The sequence below is a fragment of the Danio rerio genome, chromosome 9, assembly GCF_049306965.1.
Source record: "Danio rerio strain Tuebingen ecotype United States chromosome 9, GRCz12tu, whole genome shotgun sequence".
Lineage (NCBI taxonomy): Eukaryota > Metazoa > Chordata > Actinopteri > Cypriniformes > Danionidae > Danio > Danio rerio.
Genome location: NC_133184.1, coordinates 3155001 through 3167270, shown reverse-complemented (window position 1 = coordinate 3167270; position 12270 = coordinate 3155001). Strand labels below are relative to the sequence as shown.

The window sequence follows — 12270 nt, the reverse complement described above, 5'->3', positions numbered from 1 at the left end:
CAAACATGTTTAAGTGTTTTTTTTTCTGTTGAACACAAAAGTGGAAACCTGTAGCATCATAGTATTTGTTTTTTCTTCTATGGAATTCAATAAATACAGGTTTTCAGCTCTTCTTTTGGGTTCAATCGAGAAAAAAACTCATAAGAAATTTGCAACCACTTGAGGGTGAGTAAATAGTGTTTTTTGGGAATGAATGGGTCCGAATGGATTAAAACCATAGACTGTAAAATATATGGACGTAGTATCTGTGATGTCACCTATAGGTTTCTGAAGAACCCAAAAGAAGCTACAAGTAGCCGTGGCCAACCGTCGGAGAGTGGTCTGGATGCAGCCCTGGTGCAGTGCAATCTGCAATCCAATGCTTTTTAATGGACCCACCTAACCCCGCTCCTAACCCTACCCGTCACAGTGACGTATATCACTCCATTTGAGTGCATTGTGTCTGACATTGCATCGCTGAGTGATGCAATCTCAGCTTGCATCATAAAGGTTGCATCCAGATATTATTGAACCGTCGCCATTTGTTCGCGTGTCATCGCACCGACCAGGAAATACCAAACAAGGGCAAGGAGGCATAAGCGGAGCTACAAACGCCTGCTAGCATTTTGCTTAGACAGGCTTTTCTATGGGAGAAAACCTTCATTACCTGTGACTCGTTTGTGTTCTGACCACATGTGTTTGGTTGTGTCCTATATCAATAAAGTGATGGTGTATAATTTCACTCGCCTGGGAAACGGAGGCTTTGTGAATGGTTTGTGAGCACAATTAAGTGGACACAGCATGCCATATCATCTGATAATTGTAAGGAATATTTCCAAAAGGCAACTGACTGTGTAAACCCATAAACAACAAAACAAAAACACGATGTATATGCCGAGTTCAGCTGCTAATCAGCCGGAATCAGCTGAGGTCAAGTGACAGTGACCAGCGAGACCTGTCACTCAAGTGGCCACGCCCTTAATTATGCAGACTTAATATAACCTAATATAAAGGAAACGGATGAGTTATAAAAAAAATTCACCCCCCTCACCGTTGTCATGAAGAGTAATATTAGCTAGGCTATAATAACCAAAATAGTTTTTTTTTTTTTTTTGTACCAGGCTGTAAACACATTTGTTCCTGCTGAAAAGTTTGCTATTTTAACAGTGGGGTCAATAGAAATGTGCTCTATTATGGAGCCAGGACTAGCGGAATTTCGATAAATTGCAGTTTCAGTTACCTCCGTATTGGCTTCACGAGGGTCGGGAGAACAGGAGGTTGCCGCTTGGTAAAAAAGCATATGGTTAAATCGGTTTAGCGCTCTCTCTGCAAGTCACGTGATTCTACGACGCAAGGCGGAAGTAAACAGAGTGGACGCGCTATTCTGTACCGAGACGTCTTTGCAGTCAGTATTCAGCGCAGTATTAGCACGAGTCAGCTTGTTTACAGCAGTCTGACGGACCAGACAGATAACCAAGCGAGGAAACACCTCAAAGATTACGGCTTTCTATAGTGTTTAGCGTCCTCGGGGCTCAGCAAGTGTTATTTATAGGCTTCATCGCAGTGTTTATGTGAACGCGGCCCAGTGTTCACTGATGCTCCTGCGGTTCATATGAGTTCACACACACATACACACATCACTGCAGGATTACCCGCGTGTCTTGAAGGTTATATTATTAATGTCATGACTGCAGTGGCTTTATTGGGTGACAAAGAAGATTGAATATCTTCCTGTGAGGACATGACTGACAGTCAACTTTATGCTACGAGAAACGTCTAACGTACACAATTCTCTGCTGTTTTTAATACTCGGACGAGAAAATGCGCTCAGAAACACTACAGGACTCTGATTTCTGGATTTTCTGAAGAATTAAACCGCAAAAAGACGCCAACATGAGGATCTTCAGGACTTTACTGAACGCAGCGTCCAAGCAAATCGACTTCTACTCCAGATTCTCTCCTTCTCCTCTGTCTATGAAGCAGTTCATAGATTTTGGTAAGACTGCATTCACTTTTCCACAATTCAGCACTAGAACTAAACAGAAAATAAGAGTTTGAAAAATTACTGAATCGCATATAATAGAATACATTGAGGTTGTTATAAGTGAAATAAAAAAATAAAATAAAAGATGCATTCATAATGCAGAATATAAACCAATAGCTCATCAGTATGTCAAAACTCATCAATTAAGAAATTACATTAGGTAAAAATGTAACCCTTCTGACTTAAAGTTTTTCGTTCAAATGTAAATAAAAGCTGAGAAATATCTTTTTTTTCACACAATGCCTCTTGTACATCATCTTATTATCTTTTTGGAGAAAACTGTCATTTCTGGTTAAAAAATAAATAAATAAATAAAAGTAACAAAGTCAGAATTTCCTAGGGGTTAGTGTAATAATTTCAGACTTGAATGAGTTTTAATGTGTGTAAATTTACAGCTGAAGTCAGAATTATTAGCCCCCCTGTTTATTTTTCCCCAATCTGTTTAACAGAGTTTTTTTTCAACACATTTCTATTCATAATACTAATAATAATCCATTCCTAATAACTGATTTATTTTAGCTTTGCCATGACGACGAAAGAATAATTTTCAAGATATTTTTCAGGACACTTCTATACAGCTTAAAGTGACATTTAAAGACTTAACTAGGTTAATTAGGGAAGTTATTGTATAAGGATAGTTTGGTCTGTAGACTATTGCACACTTGTTCATTTAAAATATAGCTTAAAGGGGCTAATAACATTGATCATAAAATGGACTTGACCTTAAAAAAAAATGTATAAACTGCTTTTATTCCAGCCGAAATAAAGCAAATAAGGCTTTCTCCAAAAGAAAAATCATTATCAGATATACTGTTTTAAAGAGTGCTAATGATTCTGACTTCAACTGTATATATATATATATATATATATATATATATATATATATATATATATATATATATATATATATATATATCACAATATTAACACAAAAGGGTTCTTTTTCATGGGTAATACAAAAAATTATTTATTGCTATATTGTATATAAATTTTCAGAGTAAACCAATTAAATTGAATTGCATAAAATATTCTCTAGCTTTTACATTTGTTATTGAAGTTATGTTAAAAAAATGTATTGTAATAATTTATTAAACATCAACAAAAAAAAATGCTTTACCAGCATTTTTCCTTTGTTAAGTTTAGTATAATTAACTAACATTTCCAAATGAAGTCTTACTGTAGTGTAAACAAACAGCAGGTCTATAAAGAGTCCGAACATTGTGGGTAAATATTTTAGATTGAGGTAAAATTGGTTTCATATTTGCACTTTTGGACATTCAGACAACCAAAAGAAAATAAAAGTAATAAAGCAGAATTTTTAAGAATAACACGGATACATTATTTTGAGATACTGTTATGAGTTCAACAGTTTTTTTTTGCAACTGTAACTGCATTTATGAAACAGCTGATAAACAAGCTTATCTCTGTGGAAGGTTCTGACGTTGTTGTTTATGTGAGGAACCATCTACAAATGAGCTGTTTCAATCAGGCCATTTTAATAATATTTTTATATAAAAAGTATAATTAAATAAATACATAGTTATCAATGTGGTAGGCCAGATTAAGATGTAAAAGGGGTTGTGTTTGAAAACACAAAATGAGGTATTGAGTCTTGGTGTGGTGTAAAACCTTAAAAGAAATATTGTAAAAATATATATTCTAAAAGTCTAAAATAATGCATATCTATTCATATTATTTTGGAGTCCCCGTTTAACAATAGCACACTTGTCCATTTGCTTGTTTGGTATACACGCATACATAAATGTATGTACAAATATGTATATTAATAATGTTAATTTATACAAAAAAATGTGTGTTTGTGTGGGTCAAAACAATAAAAGTGCAAGTTCCACCATGCATTAAAATGTGTCCTGTTTTTATATTCACTATAATATTTACTTTTATACATTTTTACCATTATTTAAAGACTTACATAGGTTTATTAACAAAAAGTCACGCATATTTAAAGCAATAACCATTTGACGAGATTGAACGAAGTATATGTAAATATGTACAATATCTTAATAAGTTTTTAACATAACATATAATGGGAACGTGTCTTCCTTTGTGATTCAAAATGCATTTGAATAGCAGGTGTAAACGGGCCCTAAGGCGGTATAGCACTGCATTTAAACACAATCATTAGGTAAGATGTCACACACACACACACACTAAAAGACAATACAGGAAACCACCTCCAACTGTGAGCTCCAGCAAAACTAGTCTCTTGATAATAGCACCAGATGGTCACAAGAACAGTAGACACGTAACACTCTTCACAGATTAACTCTTTTGAACAGAGACCTGCAAACATCCTCACAATTTCAGTCTAATCAGCAATCTGATGCCATCATCAATACCAAATACACTGTAGTAAATACACAGATCGCCCCCAGTGTAGAACTATTGATGCTCGAAACTGTAGTGAAGCCTTGTTTGGTAAAATTACGTGCCAGTTTAATATGTGCTCTGAATCATTGATGTGAAACAAAAGGTTTGGGAAAGTTTCAAAGCTTAATGAAGCAGTGCATAAAAATCTAAAGGTGAATCCTAAATGCTTAACAAGGGAGTAAAGTTAATGTACATAAATGTATCAGTTAACACCGATCTCATTGTGCTTGTTGTTTTCCGTGCACACTTTTCTCTGCAGGTTCGGAGAACGCCTGTGAGAAAACGTCATTTACATTCTTAAGGCAGGAGCTGCCCGTCAGGCTGGCGAATATAATGAAAGAAATCGACTTGCTTCCTGACAACCTTCTGAGAACTCCTTCAGTGCGGCTGGTGCAGAGCTGGTCAGTCGGAATTCATGTGCGAAGTCTTATTGTTCTAATACTTGTCTGTAGATTAGCTCATTATTTGTTTGTGTTGCGTCTCTGTAGGTACATGCAAAGTTTTCAGGATATACTGGAATTCAAGGACAAGGATGCTGACGATGAAACAGTCAATCATGAGTAAGAGATAATGCACAACGAACACTTTAAAGTAGATCTAAACCTAACCAAAATCACTTCATTACCAAACACGATGTGGACAATTGATTTATAAAAGGAAAACATGTTGCTAGATAATTTTATGAGGTCGAAAATGTAGTAGAGAACATTTTCCATGGGTTTTCAGAAAGTTTGTTAAAGCGAATTTGGTTTTTAGTTTCATATCAGTTGCCTTAAAGGTGCAGTAGGTGATTGTCTTCAGAAAATGTGTTGTTGTGCTGGTTGAAAGTCTCTTCACAGTCCAATTGTACTGATTATAGTAAATGATCTAAATGCGTTTATATGTATTTTTATACAACAGTACTGTCTGGTTCTCAAATCTGATTTTATTTAAGATCTTATATCTGATCTTATTTAAGTAATATCAGCACCCGTACAGCCTCTTTACCCTTTGTGTATCACTCCACCCAAATACAGCCAGCAAAAACAAAGAGCATAGAATCACCAAGAGGCGACACTCTAGTGCAATATGGTAAACAGCCATAGATATATACATTAGATGTTGCCTGGCCTATTGTTTTCTATTGTACGGAATGCGTCAATAGAGCCGCCATCTTGGTACAGGGTAGCGCTCCTTTGAAATGAATGCGGGACCAAGGTACAGTGGAGGACTGTGGCCATCTAAAGCCAGAGATATACACATATACACATATATCTATGATTGGGAGTTTTCCTGAATGTTAGTATGCAATTTTTCTTTTAAATACGAAAATTATAATTTTACATCACTTTTCTACATTGATGGATCAGTGATCGCACTGGTGTTCCTGGCAAAAAGCTTGTGTTTGTGTGTTCAAAAATGTACTATCTACCCTCCCTGTTAAATTTGATCTAATCCATGTCCTGAAAAAAGTCCCGCATCTTCACGTAATAACACTGTCTTAACTAGTGCGGTTGAATGACATTTGTCCTGGGAGCACTGTACCAATGTGGCGGCGCTATTGACGCATGCTCAGGGTCCCTATGCTATATCTAGTGTATATATCTATGGTAAACAGCCACTGGAGGGCGCTGCCGCCATTTTGGAATGAGAACTCCAATAGATCAACAGCATATTATAAGTCTGTAAAATAAACTAATAAAAGTGCTGATGATTGTGATAGGAAGTGTTGTATTGTCGTCTTTCAGGTTGTATCTCAGCCTTAATGCACTTTTTAAATAAATAAAAAACAAAGCAGCTGCTCGCCATCGCAACAGCAATAAGATCCAATGGACAGCCGATCGCTTTCACTCCAAAATGGCGGAATCTGGGGCTGTTGCTGGGCGCTGCTGTTGCAATGGAACGTTCTAATGAGTGTCGCCTCTTGGTCATTCTCAAAGATATATACACTAGATATCGCATAGGGACCCTCAGCATGCGTCAATAGCGCCGCCACATTGGTACAGTGCTCTCAGGACAAATGTCATTCAACCGCACTAGTCAAGACAGTGTTATTACGTGAAGATGCGGGACTTTAGCGCTGTCTACGGGTGTAGTAACGAGCAAACAAAGAAAACAAAGCACAAAGGCAGAACATTTCAAAGGTAATATTAAGTTTTTTTCTGTTTTTGTATGTTCTGAACTTTTGTGCTAATCAGGTACTGTATTGATGATAACAGTCACTTACTGCATTCACCATAAGCAGCTCCAACTCGCACTAAACACTCGACTTATGCTAGTTTTGTTGAATAAAATCAGCAAACAATGCAAAAGAAAATGACAACGAGATGCAGAGCTGCCAGAAACTTGTATTATTGTCGGCTAGTGAAGGAGTCGTTCGGGGGATTCATTCACAAACGAATCGCTCCCTCCATCAGTATGAGAAGTGAAAGCAGGAGAGGAGCTGTGTTTCAGGACACGGATTATATTAAATTTAACAGGAAGGGAGAATAGTATGTTTCTGTACACACAAACACACGCTTTTTGTCAGGAATGCCAGCGATCACTGATCCATGAATGCAGAAAAGTGGTGTAAGATTATAATTTTTGTAATTAGAAAAAAAATTACATACTAACATCCAGGAAAACTCTCGATCATAGATATATGTGTATATGTGTATATCTCTGGCTTTGGATGGCCACAGTCCTCCATTGTACCTTGGTCCCGCATTCATTTTAAAGGAGCGCTACCCTGTAGCAAGATGGCGGCGCTATTGACGCATTCCGTCCAATAGACAACAATAGGCCAGGCGACATCTAGTGTATATATCTATGGGTCATTCTAAGCTCTTTGGCAAAAAGCAGACACTACAGATCTGAAGTTTAAAAGATGCTTGCTCAGCTGTTTAACTGTCAGCTTATGATTTGAATCCAACGTGGAAGAAAGTAGTTCCTCGTACAAAAGGGTTTTTGAGACTCTCCATGTTTGATGTTTTATATACACAATTATACCGTCAAACTGTTGTATAAATGCAATATCACACGAGAAGCAGTTTGATATGGCTGTATATCGGTTGTAGATTTACTAACTAGAATTACTTAAATTAAAACTAAACATACAAAAACTAAATAGAATTGCTTACAGCATAATAACATTAATTAAACAAACTAAAACTCGACAGAAATATACAGCCATTTTTAAAAATAGTATCAAAATAAAAACTAATTTATAAATGCAAAAGCTAATTAAATTGAAGTTTTCAGTGGAACCCTGATGACCGACCTGTGCTTACAAATACACACTAACACAAACCTCTGTTGTTTTAGTTTCACAGATGCTGTGATTAAGATCAGAAACCGCCACAATGATGTGGTGCCCACCATGGCTCAGGGTGTTGTGGAATACAAGGAGACCTACGGCACTGACCCCATCACCAGTCAGAATATGCAGTACTTTCTGGACCGTTTCTACATGAGCAGGATTTCAATCAGAATGCTCCTGAACCAGCACAGTGAGACACACACAAACACACATATACACATATATGGTGGTATTGGTGGTTTACAGGGCCTCTCAAAAGACTTAATGTATATTATACAGTAAAAACTGCTTTATTATCTGGCTCTAAACCAGTATTTCCCAATCATGTTCCTGAAGACACACCAACAGTACATATTTGTAACTTCTTCCTAATCAAACACACCTAAATCAACTCATCTCATTAGAAGAGACTCCAAAACCTGACGTTAATAAGTCAGGTGAGGGAGATATCCAAAATATGTACTGTTGATGTGCCTCCAGGAATAGGGTTGGGAAACATTACAGGAAACATAAGGCAAAATATGAATGTCAGAAACCCCTAAGTATGATTTTGAATGGGTTTGAATTACAAGGACATCAGTCATGCCCTCGTAAACCACCATAATGGAGTACAACTATGTTATTATAAACAAAAACTGTCATTGTAAACCACCAAAACCAACACTCACACACATATATTGGTATTGGTGGTTTATGAGGGTTCTCAGTAGGCATAATGTATTTTATGATGTAAAAACACACTTATTATATTACTTATCCCACTAGGAAAAAACCCAATCCTAAACCTAACCCTCACAAGAAACCTGTGGCGAATGATTTTATAGAGTTTTGAATTACTAGGACATCAGGCATGTCTTTGTAAACCATTGTTATGCAGTACAACTATGTCATTGGTGAAAAAAAAATGCTATTTTAAACCACCAAAACCAACACATACACATATATTGGATATTGGTGGTTTATGAGGACTCTCAGTACGCATAATGTGTTTTATGATGTAAAAACACACTTATTATATTACTTATCCCACTAGCAATAAACCCAATCCTAAACCTAACCCATAAAGGAAACCTGTGGCGAATGATTTTGAAGAGTTTTGAATTACAAGGACATCAGGCATGTCCTTGTAAACCATTGTTATGCAGTACAACTATGTCATTGGTGACAAAATTTTTTTTTTAAACCACCAAAACCCACACACACATACACACACACACACACACACATATATATTGGTATTGGTGGTTTATGAGGACTCTTAAAAGGCAAAATGTATTTTATGATGTAAAAACACACTTATTATATTACTTTATCCCACTAGCAATAAACCCTATCCTAAACCTAACAGGAAACCTGTGGCGAATGATTTTGAAGAGTTTTGAATTACAAGGACATCAGGCATGTCCTTGTAAACCATTGTTATGCAGTACAACTATGTCATTGGTGACAAAATTTTTTTTTTAAACCACCAAAACCCACACACACATACACACACACACACACACACATATATATTGGTATTGGTGGTTTATGAGGACTCTTAAAAGGCAAAATGTATTTTATGATGTAAAAACACACTTATTATATTACTTTATCCCACTAGCAATAAACCCTATCCTAAACCTAACAGGAAACCTGTGGCGAATGATTTTGAAGAGTTTTGAATTACAAGGACATCAGGCCTGTCCTTGTAAACCATTGTTATGCAGTACAACTGTCATTGGTGAAAAAAATGCTATTTTAAACCACCAAAACCAACACACACACACACACACACACACACACACACACATATATATTGGTATTGGTGGTTTATGAGGACTCTCAAAAGGCATAATGTATTTTATGATGTAAAAACACACTTATTATATTACTTTATCCCACTAGCAATAAACCCTATCCTAAACCTAACCCTAACAGGAAACCTGTGGCAAATGATTTTAAAGAGTTTTGAATTACAAGGACATCAGTCATGCCCTCGTAAACCACCATAATGGAGTACAACTATGTTATTATACACAAAAGCTGTCATTGTAAATCACCAAAACCAACACACACACATATATTGGTATTGGTGGTTTATGAGGACTCTCAATAGCCATAATTTATTTAATGATGTAAAAACACACTTATTATATTACTTATCCCACTAGCAATAAACCTAATCATAAACCTAACCCTCACAGAAAAACCTGTGGCGAATGATTTTAAAGAGTTTTGAATTTAAACCATTGTTATGCAGTACAACTATGTCATTGGTCAAAAAATGCCATTGTAAACCATCAAAACCAACACATATCTTGATGTTGGTGGTTTATGAGGACTCTCAATTGGCATAATGTATTTTATAGTGGAAAAACGCCCACTTCTATCCCTAAACCCAATCCTCACAATAAACCTAAGGCAAGACCCTATTAAGTATGATTTTTGAGCTATTTGAGTTACGAGAACGCAAAGAATGTCCTCATAAACCACCTTGCTAGAGTACAAGGTTATACCCATGTCATTATACACTTTTGTATTTTCGTAAACGCACACTTTTACAGCCATCTTTATGGGGACCTCCCTTAGACATGATGTTTTTACTGTACAGGGTGTATATTCTATAGCCCTACCACTAAACCCAACCCTCACTTGAAATAATCTGCATATTTACTTTTTAAAATACTTTATTCTGTGTGATTTATGAGCTGTTTTCCTCATGGAGACCAAAAATAAAAATGCAAGGTCAAAATTGACTGGTATTGATATACTCGTGGGGACATGTGGTCCTTGCAATGTAAGGAATGCACAGTGCATACACACGCACATTTAGGGTGCTTTATAACAAGGTCCCGCTCAAATGTCAGTGGTTTGAATGGGACTTCTGGAAGGTTCACTCATAGTGTAGTTTGGTCCAGCAGCTCCGGCTGGCATGTTTACGAGTTTCACAACCGACAGTGCCCCAGATTTCTGAAACTGTCATTGATTGATCTGTCACCCGTTAAACAATGAGCTGTATTGTTCCACCACCAGCAAGAGAATTGTCAGTCAATGATGTGACGTTTGTGTGTTTTCAGCTCTTCTGTTCGGAGGAAAGGTGAGGGACAATCCTGCTCATCCCAAACAGATCGGCAGCATTGACCCCAGCTGTCGGGTCACGGATGTGGTAAAAGGTGACCATGACCTTTCATTCTTGAAACGCAACAGCAGTTAAAGCATTAAAGGGGACCTATTATATAAAAATCACTGTTATAAGGGTTTGTGTGGTAACAGTGTGTGAATATAGCCAGCCTCTAATGGTAAAAATTAATTAATTCTATTTTTTTATAATCACACTTGATTAATATAGTGGTCACACTTTACAATAAGGTTCATTATTTAATGTTAATTAATGCATTTATTAACATGAACAATACATGTTCTACTGTATTTGTTCATGTTAGTTAGCATTAGTTAATGAAAATACAGTAGTTCATTGTTAGTTCATGTTAACTCATGGTGCATTAACTAATGTTAACAAGCATGGACTTGAACGTTAATAATGCATTAGTAAATGTTCAATTATGATTAATAAATGCTGTACATGTGTTGTTCATGATTAGTTCATGTTAGCAAATGCATTAAATAATGAACCTTATTGTAAAGTGTTACCAATATAGTCTGCTGTCATTCTCCCTTTGTACGTGTCATCAGAGGGGGAAAGCCCCGCCCATTGGTGATGATCTCTCCCTTATTAGCATAAACAGCCCTGAGTGAGAAGCAGCTGTCTGCTATTAGAGTTTTGAACCCGCCGCTATGCTGACACACAGGCATTTATAGCTCCTCCCTTTTTTGATCTCATTTGAATTTAAAGCAACAGTCACCAAAAACCGCACAATTTTGATCAAATGTTAAAAGTGGCAGAGTCATAAAACATTATTTGTGTGGTATTTTTAGATAAAGCTTCACACTCTAGGCACGTCAGAGACCTTTTTTTTTTTTACATCATAATAGGTCCCCATTTTAGAGAATTTTCAAACTGTTTCCTGTTATTTTTTCTTCCAGATGCTTATGAAAATGCCCGAAACCTGTGTGACCGGTATTATATGAACTCGCCCGAGCTAGTGTTGGAGGAATTTAATGGTAACTTCCTGCTGCACATTCACAAAAGGTCATAAACAGAGTTGAGAGAGAAGAGTGTCTTAATACATACTTTTAAATAAAAACGAAAGTGATGATTAAACGAGTCCGCATTACACATGGATCGATCAGAGGTGAAACTGCAGCTTTTTGTGTGTGTTTTTTTCCACAGTTAAAGGACCAGATAAACCCGTTACTGTGGTTTATGTACCATCTCATCTCTACCACATGGTGTTTGAGCTCTTTAAGGTATTTTCAAGTACACTACCTGACAAAAGTCTTGTCGCCTATCCAAGTTTTAGGAACAGCAAATAATAAATAGACTTCTAGTTGATCATTTGGTATCAAAAGTGGCTTATATGAAAGGGAAACGCCTCTAGATTACGCTTATTTGACCTAAATAAAATATGATCATGCCTTGATTTTTTTATTATTTAATCAGGACAATAAGGTCCGACTTTGCTTAGAATGAAGT

General features: G+C 36.4%; 1 protein-coding gene across 1 annotated transcript in view; it reads left to right on the top strand.

The window, feature by feature from the left end:
• Positions 1 to 1360: 1360 nt before the first annotated feature.
• The window catches only part of pdk1 (pyruvate dehydrogenase kinase, isozyme 1), an 18577-nt gene continuing 7667 nt past the window's right edge, over positions 1361 to 12270 (top strand). The window contains exons 1-7 of the mRNA XM_678484.8: positions 1361 to 1975; positions 4674 to 4815; positions 4903 to 4974; positions 7700 to 7884; positions 10754 to 10849; positions 11721 to 11798; positions 11968 to 12044. Of these exons, the coding sequence (XP_683576.2) occupies positions 1873 to 1975; positions 4674 to 4815; positions 4903 to 4974; positions 7700 to 7884; positions 10754 to 10849; positions 11721 to 11798; positions 11968 to 12044 (753 nt within the window). The 5' untranslated portion in view covers positions 1361 to 1872. The remainder of the gene's footprint in view (positions 1976 to 4673; positions 4816 to 4902; positions 4975 to 7699; positions 7885 to 10753; positions 10850 to 11720; positions 11799 to 11967; positions 12045 to 12270) is intronic.